A 16,703-nucleotide genomic window follows, 5' to 3' on the forward strand; every position below is an offset into this window, starting at 1 on the left:
TCTCTCTAGTCTTGCCATCGACAGTCGAGTTGGTCTGCTTCTCTGTCCACTATGACGTCAACCCACAAGTGTAGGTCTTAGGCTCTCGGGTCCTTGTTGGTATTTGGACGCTGAAGTTTTGGGTTTGCCATCTCCTCATTTCTCCAAATCTGCCTTTCTTCGGGCCTTGGATTTATATCGAAGCGTGACTTGAGCGCTTTCACCAGTCCCAGGGGCAATGAGCCAAGTTGAACAATATCTGTACCCAACTGGACGTCTCAGGCCATCGAGGCTATCCCAAGTTCCTTTGTGGGCAAAATGCCCCGTTAAACAGCGATATTCTTAGCGCTTGGACATTTCTATACCCCCCTCAAAATCTCCGCTGCCCCTCGCTCTAGGAACGCCCCACTTTCACTCCAGGCCGTCCTCAATGCACCCCGCCAGGAACTCAAAAAAGTTCGACTTTGCCGCCTCCAAGAATCAAACACAACCTAACGACCTGTAAAGCATCACCAAGAAACATATCTGCTGCCCGGACTCACCATCTCCTAACTCCGGAGTGAAGCCTCTTCTCTCGCCTCATTCTCACTCCTTGCAATGAAAAATTAAAAATACCACTTTGTGCGCGCCTATGCCCTTTCTATTGCCCTAGAACGGCTACCTAGCCTGCCTTGTCAGGGCCCGGTTCACCCAGCGGGCATGTACTTGTACCTCGCAAAGTCTCAACCCTTCCTCGCCGTTGTCGTCGTTCGTTCCCAATTTTCCACAAAGCAGGGAAACCCCACCTCAACTACGACGATGTAAGTCAGTTAGATGGTGGGGCAGCGGAGCCATGGGTTAGTTAAGGTAATGCCGCCTCCATTTTCAACATCTCTTCGTTTTTGTCGAGACTTCCTTTTTCGTATGTACTTCGTTTTTTTACGACATATCAAACATGATCACAAACCTGCCTGGATAGTAGTCTCACGCTGGCTGGCCTAACGTACAAAACAATGTCGGGGAAGTCCCAGATATGTACAAAGCAGGACATAAGAGATCTCGTCACATGCTCAGCAATAGCACACTACAAACTTCGTATACGAAGCCATCATCAGAAGCAATTCTCATAACCGACCAACTTACTTACATCCCGACGCCCGGCCATGAACTGGCTTTGTCAAACCCCCAAGCCCAAGCCATAAGCCATAAGCCATCAACCAACAAACACCCATCCAGAGACCTACCACAGACAATGAAAGAGACCAAACCCAGCACAGCAACGCCCGCACTGACACTCAGAAAACTGTACCCCCTTGGCCCCTTGCATAGAACCACGAATGGAACAACTGAGGAACAAAAGCGAAACGTCAAAACGAGGTCCATCAAGGTCTGGCCAGGATCAAGAAAGTCCGTGCCCCTCGCCTCACCTTTCAGCCTTTCCCGTCTCTCCTTGTCTTCGTTGGCGTTGGCGTTGGCGTTGGCGTTGGCGGTCCTGGAAGCACAATGCCACGAGTTACACAGTTGCTTCTCATTGTTCTCTTCTTCCATCACCCAAAGCAGTCGAGAACTTGACGGCAGGCAGATCGAGGCCGGCCGGTCAGTTGGCTAGCTGGGCGTGCTCTGGTCCTCCCGCTTAATGTCCCCTTGTGATGCGGCTCGTGATGTCAAAAAAGTGAACCCCCCACGACCGGACTCGGGAGTAAACTCGGAAGAAGGCTGAGCAGTTAAGATGCAAGCAACGCATTTACTGAGTACACAATGTACCTGGAACTGGACACTTCTGCGTAGGTTTTGGAACCAGAAGGTAAGAGCCAAGACGAGAAGTGCCGGTATGTATATCGACTTCCAACTTCCAACTTGCAACCTCCGACTTGCGACCAACGAGCCATGCACCGGCACCTGGCGGTTGTCAACCTCGGAGATACGGTGCCGATGTTGATTGTCTACACCAGAATGCCAGAATGCCGAATTACGAAATCAACAGCTGGACCCTTCACGTAGTATTCGGGGTCCCTTACCCTCAGCTCCTTCAGCTCCTTCAGCTCCTCGCCGTTTCGTTCGGTAGTGATCGACTTGTAAAATTTGGGGTTATGTGATCACTGATCATCGGTATTCTTTTTTCTGCTTGTTGGATACGCAGTGCGTGATGGCATGCCAGGAGCTAATAAATATCCTGGTCGGTTGCTGCATATGGTGATCATTGTTCGATTACATCACTTTGATCTGCTGGAGAACCAACGGATGAATTTTTGAGCATGGATTTGACGGGCTGGCTCGGTTAACAGCTGGGTTGACAAAGACAGTGAAGGGTTGGATACGAGCCAACTTCGAAAAACACAACAAGCGGGGATGTTCACGATAGGTACGGGATACCCAGGAGAGTCGGTGCCGAAAATATGTTAAAGAAGCACTTGCGGTTTCTTTTCTGGTGGACAACGGCAGAGATATCAGACATCATACTTCTAGAATCCTTCCAAATGGGGATTCGCATAGGACTTGGAAGATACGTATATGAGCCCATAATCACTCCAAGATATGTTGCTCCCTAGGGATTTAACAAGTTGCAATGTCTACCAAAATTCTCCGTTTTATCGCTTGTTCTCAAACCAAAATACCATGCACATGTACTACGTAGTACAACGACCAACTACCATGCCAAACCAAGACTCAGACAACCCAGATTGAGGTCCAAATCTAAAACCGAATCACTCCTCCTCAGCCTCAAACCCCTCCACCCTGACTGCTTCCTCCTCCTCCTCATCCGGCTGCGCCAATTCCACAACCTCGGCACCCTCCTCCCCATCCGCAGCTAGCACCTCCACCTGTTCCTCGCCCTCAGCAGGAGCAGGCAGTTGCTTCCCTTCCTCCTTCAATTGCTCGATCCTGGTCTTGGTCATCTCAAACACGTACTGCCCCAGATGTTCCACGCCCTCCATGACCGTCTCTCCCTCAAGTCCCTCCTTACCGACCTCATCAGCCAGCACACGCTGCGAAGGCCACAACTCGCCGGTGACGAGGGTCAGCTTGTCCGGACGCTGGAGGAGCAGCTCAAAGGCTTCGCGAAGCTCGTAGCAGGACTCGAAGACGGAGCGGCGACCGAGGATGTACAGACCCAGACGGGCGCGGGAGAGGGCGACGGTTAGGCGGCGGATGTCGCGGAGGTAGCCGACGTGGGAGGTGCGGGTTAGGGAGAGGATGATGTCTGTGGGTTAGCGTGTTAGTGGGTTGTTGGAGAAGGAGACATCAATGGAGAAAGGAGGGGACAGGAGGGGGAAGCGGTGGAACTTACAATCATTCTGCTCGCCCTGGTACTTGTCCACCGTCGTGACGATTCTCGGCAATCCAAAGATGGGATTCTTAGCACACCGATGGCTCAGCACATCCCTAATCAGCGCCCTTTGTCCGGCGTAAGTAGCGAGGATGCTGATTTTCTCCGCCGGGTAGCCCAACAAACGCATGTACATGAAGATAGCCACTGCGTACTCTGCTTCGCCCAAATTCTGGATGAAATGCGGCGTCGGCTCGCTCTCGCCCTGGCCCTTGTAGTCAGGCACGTCGATGAACTGGTACTCGTACCGGAAGCCGGCGTTGGCAGTGAGGAACTCGGTGGCCGTCATCGTGTGCGGGAGATCGTTGAGCGATGGGTAGCGCCACTTATAGAGGCTCGAGATGGAGGGCCTGGCGCGGCCCTGGAGGTCGAGGTTGATGGTGGGCACGCCGAGGCGCACGAGGCGGGAGAAGAGGGACTGCTCAAGGTTGGCGTAGTGGCGGAAGGCGAGAGACTGGATAACAGGGGAGTTCTGGTAGTGGTCACCGCAGAGGACGATGCGTTGGAGCGGGGCCTTGCCGTCCTTGGGTTTCTGCATGGCGAAGGGGATGAAGTTCTCGATTTCGGTGATTTGAGCGGCTTCTTCCATAACGACGTTGTCGTAGTGAAAGCCCAGAGCAGCAATCTTACCACGGCGCATAGCAGCGTGAGTGGAGGTCATGGCGATGATGCGGGCTTCGTTGGTGAGGAGGTAGTTCTCCTTATCACGATCACGACGGAGGATTTCGAAGGGCATAACATCGGCAAGCTCAGTGAAGATCTTGGAGATGTGGCGATAGCAGCCGTTGGCAATCTCCCGGACAGTGTCGACGTCGGCATCAGGAGGGAACAAAGGCTGGGGCGCGTCGGCAAAGTAGTAGTGGAAAGGGAAGGCCTTGACGATGTCCTCAGGAGTTGCGCCTTCAGCCTTCGCAATGCCGCTGAACTTGGCCCATGCGGGTTGGACATAGACCTTGTTAAAATAGCCTGCTGTCTCGGCCGAGTTACCGTGGGCACCGGGTGCTCCTATGCTGGCAGCGAGGCGGTTGACTTCAAGGAGATACCGATCACGGTTCTCAAGGAAGGACTCTACACGTCCGTGCTTGCTGAAGCTGCCCTCGGTTTCCAAGTCCTCCTCACCATGTCCTAGGCGTAGAAGATGGCGCTCATCGATGTCCAACGCTACAATCTTGGCAAAGAGCTGGTTCAGCGCCTGGTTGCTGTGTGCTATGAGCAGAGTCTTCTGCTCAGGGAAGTTGTGGTAAATGTTGTTGATGATTTGGGTAGCAACATCGGTCTTGCCTGTTCCAGGAGGCCCAACGACAACTGTGAGGCCAGGCTGTGAGCCAGAGATGATGGCTTCGACTTGCTTGGGTGTGAACCGGACCGAGTTAAGCTTGGGCGCATCGATGGGATATGGCCCGTTATTCGGAGGCTTGTAAGTCGAAACCTTTACTGTCTCTATCTCGGAGATGAGAGCAGGCTCGGCATCCCGCCTCCTCTTCTTGGAAGGCTTGGAGGCTCCATCCTCGACCGGCTTCTCAACCGTTTCGAGGACGAAAGGGGGATTGAAGGTTCCGGAGACATCCTCGCTAGGCTCAACATTCCTACCGGGCAAGCTCTCGATCAGATGCTGCCAATCTAGGAATGTGTCGCGGTAGTCCAACTTCTTTATCCTGTTGGGGAGGTTCTTATAAGTTGCTCCAGCTGGATCACCATATCCCAGGAAGACCTCATGCATCCATGGAGCGAGTGGTACTTCGGAGAGGGTGAGGTCCCGAATCGAGTCCAAGACCGGCTTGAAGTTATTCTCGCGACCGCTGCGACGAATGAGAAGATTGATTCCATCATACACGTTCCGCTTACCCTCCGAGTCCCGCTTGTAGGCATGAGCGTCCAACCGGACCTGGATCTTTCTTGTGTAACTCCGATTGTGGTTCTCAAAGTATGCTTGAGCATCGCGGACCGCACGACCTCTGTCATCCATTATCTGGATCACCTCTGCAGTCCGGACAGTCACCAACCCCAGCCTTTCGGCTTCGCTAAGAGGCGCCCCGCCGTTTTCAACCTTCTTTGCCTTGGAAGCATTTACTTCGACCAGGAACAGCACGTCATCGGGCCGAAGAGCGTCCCAGTCACGGCGAACATGCTCTGACAGTTTACGCAAGTCGATGGTTACTTCAGCCTTTACGGTCGAAGGGACATCAGTACCAACAAGCGGCGGGACGACATCGAGTATTGTTGGCTTGCTGATTGGCAGAGCCATCCTCGAGAAACCCGTGAATGCTGTCTCGCCGGTGCGTCGGGCCTCGGGTTTTAGCCTTGTCAAGGCTGCCTCAATATCCTGTCGGATAGCATAGAATGCCTCGCAACGATAGAGGGTCAGCGATCGCCAAAGGAAGTCTCCTACTGTGAGATACTGCAGATTCACTTTTGGCAGCGCCAAAGGTCGCGAGCCATCATAGTAATCGGTCCTTCTCAGACCAGTCTCAAAGAGCGTCTCTTCCGTGGGAAGAACACTCAGCTCAGCCGCCTCTTCTTGGAAGGTCTTATGACGCTCGAATGTTGACAATAGCACCTCCATCAAGAACCTCCGGTCCACCACCAAGGTTGAAGATTCTGGGTAGCTGATTCGCATGCCTAATAACCGAGACAACTCGGTGAGCTCTTCGTCGGTCAAGACATCCAGCAGCCCAAAAAGGTCGGATCGCTTGTCGATGGAGCCATAGTTGGACAAAGCAAGCACTGTCAGTTTGTCCTTGAAGTGTTTCAAGGATGTCCTTTGTAGCTTTGCGAGCCTGGCGCAATGCTGATCGTACGCCTCCGTCTTGCTATACTGCACTCCTGTCTGGTCATCAACCGTGAAGTAGACAAAGTGTGAGAGCAACTTGGCAAGATCCCGTAAAAGACCGTTTCCTTCATCGTTGTACATGGGTGACAAGCGCAGAGCCGGCAGGATGTGGAGGTCTTGGAGCAGGGTGTTGACATAGCGTCTTGTTGGGAGCTGGCTGAGGACATCTATCAGGAACTCGAGGAAGCGCTCGCAGTACATGACCTGGTCTTGTTTGGCGTTTTGGGTATAAAGAACCCTGAAGAATTCCAGGACGGAGCTGTACAGCCATGCCCTCTCGAATCGTAGGCGCGCTTTCCCTGCATCGTCCGCCGCATCATATCGCTTGGCGGATGCCCTCCAGGCTTTCCTCAGGTGTGTATTCGAATCCAGTAGCTCGTTGCGCTTCTCTTCGGTGGAGAGATTGTGCCAGATGGATATCGAGACAAGGGGTGCGCATTCCTTCCGGACAATGGTGCAGTCCAAGCTCTCGGTGGCGTATATGATGAACTGGAGAACGTGGGTCCTGATGCTCCAAGATAGCGAGTCGTCGAGGGTCATGGATAGGGCGCGTCGGAAGAGGTCGGAGAAGTCAGTCGGGCGGTCATTGAAGAGGCCTGGACAGGTGTTTGGTTAGTATCCATTGCCATGAAATATGATGTCTTGAGAGTCAACATACCCCATGCGTCCAGTCTTTCTCTGCGCTTGGCATTGACTATCAGAACAATCAAGAGGACATGGTAATTAGACGAATCTTCGCCGTAGCCAGGCCAGAGGTAGCTATCAGCAAGTTAGCGACAGACATTAAGGTGCACATCTCTGGGGGAGGGGGGGTACATGCCTCTCTAGAGTCTGTAGGCCCTCCAGCACCAACAGAGATTTGAGAGGGAAACCATCCTTCTCTAGGGCATCCCAGATCTCGCTCTTGAGCACGTCGTTCTTGACCTTGACCTTGACCTCGTCGGCGCGTTTCGTTGTCTTCAGCCAATGCTGGCGCGCAAGGTTGGCAAACTCGCTGTCCCCTTCCAAGTCTTGGGTGGTGGGCCGTCCCGAGCCAGCGGCTGGCCCTTTGTCTGCATTCGCGCTGCTTTTTACTCGTTTCGCCGGCGGCATGTTGGGGTATGTGTAATAGAGTCGGTGTCGCGTGCAGAGGGCGAGATCTTCGTCCAACCGCGTTGCTGGTGTGTTTGAATTTTGGGAAGTCGAGATTCCAATTGCCGGACAGCGAGAGTGACGGTACGGGTCACTACCAGGATCACTATCAGCGATAAGTGGAAGTTAAGAGGTACCTGTGTTAGCATTTGTAGCTTGGAGAGGAACTGAGCAGGAGGTACACCGTAAAGTGCAAGTACACGTACAGGGCACGCATGTACCTTTCAGAGTCGACACTCTTAGCGCTTTCACAGCCTTGCAGGAAATGTCACAGTGCTGGTATCCACACGTACCCCACATGCAAAAAGAAATGGAGCTCTTGCAGCTCAAGCACGGACATCAGACCCACTTGCATTCAGCCTTGTCACAGCTTCCACTGTATTGCTCCATCTCCGGTGTCTGTCTCAGTAAACAACAAGTGAACCTCACCTGAATGCTTGCTCTTCTCCCTCTTCCATCTTTACTTCCACCAATCTTTCAAAAAGCCTTGTTTGACTGTCTTTTCTTTTCTTTCAGGGCTCACTGACCTTATACCCCGGACAAAGGCATCCATTCTCCAATTCACGACATTCTATCAGCATCATCTTCAAAGAGAATTGCCGGCAACACTCTAGACTCACCTTTCTTGCGAGACCGACTTCGACGAAACTGATATCGACAACCTTCATCTACTCGCGATCAACAGAGTCAGCCAGGCAATGAGCAAAGATGCCTTCCAGCGTGATTGAGAGCCACGGTGTCCCCGGTGTCGCCGCCTTTTCGGCCTTTCTCGAGAACCTCTTGGCACGCGCTGAAGCAGTAAAGCCAACAGCATCCATCGAGCCCCCCCTCGACAAGGCCGACTTTCAAGATCTCCAGACCCAGCTGAACGAGGCTCTCGGCCTAGACCCCAGCCAAGTTGGTGAAGTAAACGATGCAAAACGGACACAGCGGTACGCCATCATCGAGACTGCCGTGAGAGACACGTTCAGCAACCTGATCGTGAGTTTGACTTGAGATCCTGCCGAGTTTGCCAGCTTAGGTTGTGCCCAAGCTGACTGACATCGCCAGGCCACCACCTCTATCGATTCGCCAGCTTTTGCCCGAGTATGGAACCTCTTCGACATCCTGTCCATCCTCTCCGATGACGAGCAATGCGATCCTGCCTTGCTTCTGTGGCTGGTTGAGGAACTGCTTGACAGTCAGACTATTGCCGGTTGTCGCAAGGTGTTTGATTTTCTCGAGTCCCGCAGAGAGCGCATCACGGCAAAGCATTTTGCTCAAAAGAAGCTGGTCATTCTCCGCACCTGCAATGAGCTTCTTCGACGTTTGTCAAGAGCTCTGGACCCAGCGTTTTCCGGAAGAGTGTTTATCTACCTCTTTCAGAGCTTTCCGCTGGGCGATAAAAGCTCCGTCAACCTGAGAGGAGAGTACCACGTCGAAAATGTTACCACATGGGATCGCGAGACGCCAAAGGCGGAGGATGCTTCTGCCGATAGCATGGATGTAGACACGGAGACACAAGGCGAATCTACCCAAAAGACCGGCGATCAGCGATCAACTCCCAAGCCCGGAGCTGCAGATGCCAAAAAGCAACAGGACAAGGCACTCGATTTGGAAGCTTTATACCCGATCTTCTGGTCTCTGCAAGAGAGCTTCAATCAGCCAAAGAAGCTGTTTGAGCCCGCGCAGTTTGCATCCTTCAAGTCTGGTCTAGAGGCGACGATGGCCGCCTTCCAGAGCATCAAGGTCGATCAAAGCGCACGTTCCAGGGACTCCAAGGACAAGTCCGATGAGAGCAAGCGTGCACTGAAGAGGAAGCGTGGTGAAGGTGAGGATGACGAGTTGGCTAATGGTTTCAACCCAAAATATCTGACTAGTAGAGATTTGTTCAAACTCGAGGTTCGTCCCAGTCTTTCACATGTCCTTACCCTGCCCCTTGACTGACAAAAAAACGCAGATTGGCGATCTTGCCCTACGTCGAAACGTTTTGGTTCAAGCCTTAATCATCATGGAGTTCCTGCTTTCCCTCTCACCCAAGGGTAAGGAAAAGATTGCCAGCATCAAAGCGCCCAACAAGTCCGTATCATTCTCGGATCAACAGTTGAGCGAGGAAGACACCAACTGGGTGCTAGACATGAAGAAGAAAATTGCCGATTACCTCAAAATAGGCCCAGAAGGTCCTTACTTCTACCGGATGGTCGAGACTGTCCTTAGCAGGGACAAAAATTGGGTGCACTGGAAGGTAGAGGGCTGCCCGCCTATCGAAATGCCCGCCGTCTCTCCTCAAGCGTTCCTCGATGCCAAGATTTCAGCAAGCAGGCTAGCAACAGCAAAGAAAATGAGAGACGCACCGATGGGGTCGATGAACTGGGACTTCCTTCAAGATGAGGACCCAGACGAGGCTTGGAAGAAGCTCGAAAACCCGGCACGGTACCAGCAACCCGACCTCAAGACACTTCAGCGAAAGTTAGAGGATGCCAAATTCGATATCGAGATGGCCAGAGATCCCAAGGAGAAGCAAAGGGCAGTCGAGGCGAAGAACAGCCTTACCTGGGTGGCTCTGAGAGTCGCCAGCAGATCCAGACTGGCAATGTTCGACGACATCGATAATGACGACGACATCGACGCCATTTTCCAGGACAAGCCCAAAGAGCCTGAGCCACAAGAGGCCGAGGATGCCTCGGCTGCTGCTGATGCCGTCTTCCCCGATGACCGGAAGCCAATAGTTGTCGTAGACGTCAGTCGGACCAGCAAACTCAGTATTACGAAGCGACTAGCCAGCCAACACCCCGGCGTCTTCACGCGAGTACCGGCTCACATCACCCGGAAACCTCAGGACGGCGAAAAGGAAGGACAGGATTACTACTTTGTGGATACACAGACATTCAACATGATGCGGGATGGCGATCAGCTCATCGAGTTTACCGAAGGAGACTACAGCCAAGGCACGAGCAGGAAAAACATACAAGCCGTTAGTGAGGCGGGCAAGGTTCCCATCATGGAGATGAACCACGATGTAAGTACCGGTCCATCATTCCCCCCCTCCAATCCTACGCGGTTCAGTCGCTAACCTACTTCCACCACAACAGAGCGCACAACAAGTCAAAGACTGGGACTTCCCAGCGCGGTTCATCTGCATCGGGCCTCCCTCCCAAGAGACCCTAGAAGCTCAACTAAGAGAGACCGGCAGCGGGCTCGCAGACAACGAGGAACAAATTCAAGCCATCCTCAAAGACGCGGCCAAACTCGCAAAGCAGCAAAAGTCTCCAGACTTCTACGAGTCAGTCATCAACGGCGGCGACGACTGGACCGCCCTCGAGGTCGCTGTATACGGCAAGGCGATCACCACCACTGCCAATGGTTCATCAGCTGAGGGGAATGAGAATGGGGAATCCGAAAACGGTGATGTTCCCTTGTCCACCGAAGAGGGCGCAAGTAAGGATGAGCCAACGACAACAACAGCAGCAGCAGATGGAAACGATGAAGATGTCCAGATGGCGGACGCGGCTCCCGCGCCGGAAGCTTAGAGACTCCGGGTCGCGAACTGGGTAAGGCGTCATTGTCGAGGTCAGGGTCGTGCTAATTCCTGATGACGAGTTGGGGATTGAGAGGGAGTTAGACGGGTGATGGATGCTGTTGGTCAGATAGCGTTGACAATGGTTACTCGAAGTCTCGAAAAACATACAGCCAACACTGGGTTTTAGCACAGTTGCAGCAAGATCAAGCCTTTACCATCGGATAAAATGCAAACACTTGTTTAGAACCGGCAACGAAAATTGACAAGTGGCCTCGTGGCAACAAGTTCTTCAGACCTGTGCTATGTTTCCAGAGCATGCAGATATCACAAGATGCTGCACCCCTCGGTCTGCCTTTTCTTCAAGACGAGCAAATGTTGTGAAGTACCATCCATCCCTTCGTGCCTCATTCAATATGCCCAGTCACTTTGCACGGGTCCGAAAAAGGATGGATATGGGCACCGATCTCTAGTGACCAAGTACACACAAACACATACATGCACACATGTGTTGAGTAGTAGGGAGAGAGAACAGAAAAAGAAAAAAGAAAAAAACTGCCAAAAAGATTCTTCCTACCCACCCGAGCTCGGTGGATAACTAATGTGTTGACAAGAGTGGGATTCGAACCCACGCCCTTTCGGACCACGGAACTGAGATTTTCACTCGGATTAAGGGTTAACCTTAACGTGGCGCCTTAGACCGCTCGGCCATCTTGCCTAGTTGTTGTTGTTGTTGGAGTTTTTACTCGTGTAGGTGGGTTATAAGGTTGTAGGGAGGTGTTTTGGTGTGGGTGGGGATTTTTAGGGTTAAAGAGCAGAAGAGGAGGGCGAGGGTCGGGATGTATCCCTGACCCTGTGTGTGGGTGGGAGTGGAATATTGTCAACGGGCTCGGTTACTATACAACAGCAGGCTGATTGATTACAGCAGGATATGAAATGGTTTGCGGGTGCGGTGAGATTTGAAAAGATGAGGAATTGAAAAGGAGCTATAATCTTTCAACAAGAAGATAAGCCCGTAATCTAGAATAAGCCAAATCCCAAACGCCGAATTCGACAATATGAACACAAGAGGGAAACCATCCGCTCAACTTTTGTACCGATATCTATCCATCGCTCCTATCCATACATAGTCGATCACTGAGCAACAAACCCCAACTTAGCAAAAAGCGTATCCATAGCCACCCACCTCCGTCCACACTTATCCAAATACCTTTCCACCACGCCCTTCACCGTCCCAAACCTAACACGATTATGTTCCGCCATGATGGCCACCCTCTCCTTCTCCTCCGCACTTAGCTTAGCAGCATCCGCATCTTCATCATTGCTCTCCTTCGCCTTGCTCTTCGCCTTATCGACGTCCCACAGACTGGCAAAGTACACCAGCTGGTTGTAGATATCCCTTTCACTGTACTCGTACCGCATGCGCCCGCCGCACTCGCCGCGCGCCAGACCCTTGGACCCCAAACAGCGGGTGCCGTAGACGGAGATCTGACGGGTGCGGTTGCCGCACGAGGAGTCGTCGCAGACGAGCCAGCCTTCGTAGTAGCGCGCCGTTTGAGCGCGGACGGCGGCTTCGACTTGGGCGACGACGCTGAGCGTGGGGAGAACGTATTGGCACGAGGGGCATTGGATGCCCGAGGGGGTGACGTTGTTGACGGATGATGGGGAGGCGAGGCCCTCGAAGGCGTGAGAGGTCTTGCACCGGCGACAGCGGAGGGGGAGACGGGCGCAGGACTGGAAGCGGAGGGAGTCGGGGATTTGGGACTCGAGGGGGTGGATTTCAAGGTCTTGCGGGCCCGAAGAGTTGTTATTGGTGTTGGAAGAGTAGCGCCGGACATCGAGGCCAAGGTTTTCTGCGAGTTGGGAAGTTGATGTGCCGACAATGTTGGCGCAGAGACGCTCGACTGGAGGGAAAATTTGCTTGCCGATGTACCATTCTACGTCCGGAGACAGACCAGATTCGGCCTTGAGCACGTCTTGAGGGGTGTAGGCACGCTTGGCGACGGGCTCCGAGGTGGTCTTGCTGTCGCCCGTGATGATGTACGAGATGACATCGCCCTTGCGGATGGTCTTGCCCTTGGCCAACTCGCGAAGGGCGACTTGGACCTGCGGCATCGAGTCGGCATTGGGATAATCCTTGGGTGCCTTACCGAGCTGCGTCAAGATAATGTACTTCTGCACAGGGACGGCACCCTCGCGCATCTTGGCAGATATGTCACGAAGGTACTCGTGGATGCGTTGGACGGACACCTCAGTATCGTCACCCGAGAGGATCTCGGTGAGGAGACGGTTGGAGATCTCCTTGGACAACCCGCAGTACTCACGACGCTTCATGTCGAGACCCTTGACTTCCATCTTCTCAACCCACTTGCCGTTGACCTCGACCATGTTGATAGCAGCATACTTCTTCTTGGCTTGGAGGAGGATGCGTCTAAAGACATTGTCTATATCGATCTCGAGGAGGCGGTACCGCTCGTTGACGGCCTTCTTGAACTCGTGGCCGACGCGCAGGGCGTCAGCGACGTTGTCCTTGTTGGCATTGATCATGACGGAATCCGTGTCACCGTAGATGACCTGGAGCGAGTTGCTCTCCGCTAGTTCCTTGGTGCTCCGTAGGATCTCACGACCCTTGTAGGTAGTGAGTACGGCAAGAGGACGGGCGTAGAAGCGCGACTTGGTATAACCAAGACAGCCGTACATGGAGTTGGCAGTCAACTTCAAGGCGAGCTGCTTGATATCCCAGGTGGCGAGCTCTTCAGGCGTGGCATTCTTGTCTTTCATCAGGGACTTGACCTGTCTACGCCGGCTAACGAGTGTAGCAATCAGCTTGGGGAGAATGCCCTGTGCCTGCTCCTTGGGAACCTCGGGGACAGCATCGTCGTCCTCGGACTGCTATGCATTAGCTTGTGGCGTCATCAAAGGAAGGACTTTGACTTACCAGTGATGTTCGATCAACTGTAGTAAAGCAGATGTTGTACTCTTGGATGATGGAAGGGTACAGGGAGTTGAAGTCCATGACAAGAACGAACTTGTCATAAAGACCCTTTTCTGGCTCGAAAACCAAACCACCCTTGTATTTGTCCTTCTTCTTTCCTCCTTCTCCGCCTTCCTCTTCTGCATTTTCCTCTTCAATGCGTTGGCGGCCCTTGAAGGTCTGTTTATCCGGGACGACATACTTGTTGCGGTGGAATTCGTGAAGCAAAATGTACTCGTTCCGCTCGGCACGCGTACCAGTGAGTGTTCTTGCCCACGAGTTACCAGCCAGATTGGTGAGAACCTTGGTAAGAGGCAGAATCTGAGTCCTCAGTGTAAGAGCCGCGATGAAGTAAGTATCAGTCTCGGCATGGGAGATGTAGTCCATCAAGCCATGCTTGTCAGCGTTAGCCCACGTCTTCAGGGCGACTTCGTTGTCAATATCCCTCCTACGACTTTCGCCGCCCAGATATAAGCTGCACATTTCAGTCAAGCTCCAGGTCTGGCACTTGGTCATCACTGATTTACCGGCATCGTTGGCAAGATCGCATAGCAGACGGCCAGACATTATCTGGCGTTCCGCAAATACATTGCCACCCATCTTGACAATGGATGAGGGCCACTGAGAGCGCCTGAGTCTACCCAGACGAGACCATTGGTGTGTCTTTTTCTCGTGCAACCGGTTCAGCAAGATGCTGTAGTCAACACCTTCCAGCTGGTGGCCAAGGATAACATCTGGATCGACAACATCGATCTGTGCAAGCAAGAAATTCAGGATCTCGTGTTCCTGCTTGAAGAGCTTGAGCACACCTCTGTTCCTTTCCTTGGCAAGCGTCTCCAAGCCGATAGGGAATGCGCTACCGTAAGGTCTAACGGCGGTGAAACTACGAGAAGCAAGCTTGTCTGCGGGAGTGGTGTCACTGAGCGACACATCGAAGTAGACTCTCCCGCTGACCGCGAGAATCTCCTGCTTGTTATCCTTGGGATTAAATGCTGTGCGCATAGCCAGACTCAACAGCGTCAAAGGAGGGGGCTCGATGCTCTCGGCGTTGTCTGGAACCGACACCATGTTGGGATGTTCCACCAGGACCTCCAGCTTGCAGTGAGAAGCATTCCTCAAGGAAGTGAAGTCGGCATCCTCAATCTTGAGCCAGCAGGGGCCCATAATGTTCTTCCAGAGCACAAATTGCTCGAACAGAGCGGTATTAGTACCAAAGACGTGGGAGAAGGTTTCGCCTTTGTGGGTGGGTTCCATCGCAGGCTTGGTATATGGATAGAAGAGCTTCAAATACTGGCCCTCCTTAGGAACATCTGTAAGCTCGAATGCGTACTTGCGGGTGCAAGCCTTGATCTTGTGCATGCCGACATTCATTTTGGTCATGATTTCATCGACCTCGTTGTAGACGTCCATCATTTCCACCTCTTCTGTCGTCTCCTGGCCACCTCGCACACGGTACTTGCGCGGCAGGAAGAAGAGTTTCCGGAGAATGTTGTCAACCTTGACAAAGCAGCTGACGTAGGTTTTGGTCTTCTTGTTTAGGACCTTGCCAAACAAGCATAAACTGCCGTTGACCTCTGTGTAGTCTGTCCAGAACATGTTCAAGCTGCCGTCTTCTTCGATAGCGTCCTTGTAGTCGATCTTGCCAACACTCCTGCCCTCGCTTTGTGACATGGATACGACGTTGAGCTTCTGGTTGATCTCGTTCCAGGAAGCAGCGTCGACTTCCGGTGCTGGCGCCCTGGCGGGTGACGAACTGGCCGGTACGGGATCTGTCTTGAGGATCTTTTTGATTTGACGGGATGCTGATATGTTGACACTGGCGGCTGTTACCGCTCCAGTATGGGCAACCTCCATCATGTCCTCATCTTCGTCCTCATCATCCTCGTTCTTTTTGGGTTCCGGCCTACCGAACGTCCTCCGTGTTGCTACTTTTGCGGCCGGTGAAGAGGGCAAGACGGCGTCGCTCATAAGATAATCGGAAACTGGCGCAGGTTCGTCGTCCATAGCAGGCAGGTAGTCGTCGTCTGGTAAAAGGTCGTCGTCTCCTGCTGGGGATGATGCCCGATCGTCGACTGTCTTGGCTCTCTTTGCCATGGGTGGGCGAGGTTCCCGTACCGGGGAGAGCACCCGGACTTTCCTCCTCTCGACTGATCGTTCTCTCTTCTTGGTTACTCGCGTGACCGGGGCGGGGATGTTTGCGGTGACCTCGCCGAGGAGGTCTTCCAGGAACTTGTCATCTTCTTCGGTTTTGATGACCTTTTGTTTTGGTGGGGCTTTGGCGGCGCCTTTCGTGAAGTATTCGGTGATGTCTCTGTCGTTGGCATCTCGTTTCGCATCTTCTTGTTCCTTTTGTTTCTTGGCTATGAGGGGGAAGCACGAGGGTCAGCATCAGAACCTGACTGCTTTACAAACTCCTCCCAATATCGGCTTGCAACGTCTTGATCTGCTCACACTTGCGCGGCTTGCTGCCGGGTAGGCCTAATTCCTCCTCGCTGTCACTGTGGTACTGGGGGAGGCGGTCCCATTCTTCGCGGCCGTCGTCGGCGTAACCCTCGCCGTTGTCGTCAACCACGAAATCATCCTCGTTCAAGCGGTCTCTGACAATCTTCTTGTACTGGTTCTCGTCGACTTCTTCGTAGAGCTCATCGACCCCGCCGACGTCGTAGGACTTCTTCTTGCCGGACTGGCGCAGTTCGCGCAGCTCAGCGAACTTGTCGCGCTTGGCTACTCGTCTGGACATTTTGGCATGCCCTTGTGATGTTGCCTTTAGGATTGGAGATTGGATAGAAAACGAGACAACAGAGGAGCACCAGGCGAACACTCTGAAGGGAATATCGACGGAGCCACCGTGATGTGGTAGTGTTAGTGACAGAGAAGAAGTTATAGTGGGATTACAGGGTTCAATTGGTCCCCTCCAGTAACAAAAGAAAGACGCGCTTAGTTTCGTTACTCATCGCGTACTTTACTGTAAACTGTAAGCGCGAAC

The 16,703-nt window shown here is 53.0% G+C and overlaps 3 protein-coding genes and 1 non-coding gene across 4 annotated transcripts; 1 reads left to right on the plus strand and 3 right to left on the minus strand.

The window, feature by feature from the left end:
• Positions 1–2,571: 2,571 nt before the first annotated feature.
• Positions 2,572–7,440, minus strand: B0H65DRAFT_248538 (P-loop containing nucleoside triphosphate hydrolase protein). Its single transcript, XM_062822431.1, has 4 exons — positions 6,937–7,440; positions 6,775–6,875; positions 3,248–6,712; positions 2,572–3,160 (listed from the first exon to the last, which is right to left on the minus strand). The coding sequence occupies exons 1-4, from the start codon at positions 7,206–7,208 to the stop codon at positions 2,664–2,666; spliced, it is 4,335 nt and encodes a 1,444-aa protein (XP_062679019.1). The 5' UTR covers positions 7,209–7,440; the 3' UTR covers positions 2,572–2,663.
• Positions 7,441–7,616: 176 nt separating this feature from the next.
• On the plus strand, positions 7,617–10,917 carry B0H65DRAFT_248577 (THO complex subunit 1 transcription elongation factor-domain-containing protein). The gene is made up of 4 exons (XM_062822433.1): positions 7,617–8,228; positions 8,298–9,128; positions 9,187–10,245; positions 10,319–10,917. The coding sequence occupies exons 1-4, from the start codon at positions 7,956–7,958 to the stop codon at positions 10,754–10,756; spliced, it is 2,601 nt and encodes an 866-aa protein (XP_062679020.1). The 5' UTR covers positions 7,617–7,955; the 3' UTR covers positions 10,757–10,917.
• A 433-nt stretch (positions 10,918–11,350) lies between these two features.
• B0H65DRAFT_t375 lies at positions 11,351–11,461 on the minus strand. The gene has a single exon. It is a non-coding gene; the product is annotated as a tRNA-Leu (tRNA).
• A 113-nt stretch (positions 11,462–11,574) lies between these two features.
• On the minus strand, positions 11,575–16,683 carry B0H65DRAFT_528204 (uncharacterized protein). Its single transcript, XM_062828891.1, has 3 exons — positions 16,169–16,683; positions 13,682–16,077; positions 11,575–13,632 (listed from the first exon to the last, which is right to left on the minus strand). The coding sequence occupies exons 1-3, from the start codon at positions 16,455–16,457 to the stop codon at positions 11,878–11,880; spliced, it is 4,440 nt and encodes a 1,479-aa protein (XP_062679021.1). The 5' UTR covers positions 16,458–16,683; the 3' UTR covers positions 11,575–11,877.
• Positions 16,684–16,703: the final 20 nt, after the last annotated feature.

This window comes from Neurospora tetraspora (assembly GCF_033439725.1).
Source record: "Neurospora tetraspora strain CBS 560.94 chromosome Unknown B0H65scaffold_6, whole genome shotgun sequence".
NCBI classification, from domain to species: Eukaryota; Fungi; Ascomycota; class Sordariomycetes; order Sordariales; family Sordariaceae; genus Neurospora; species Neurospora tetraspora.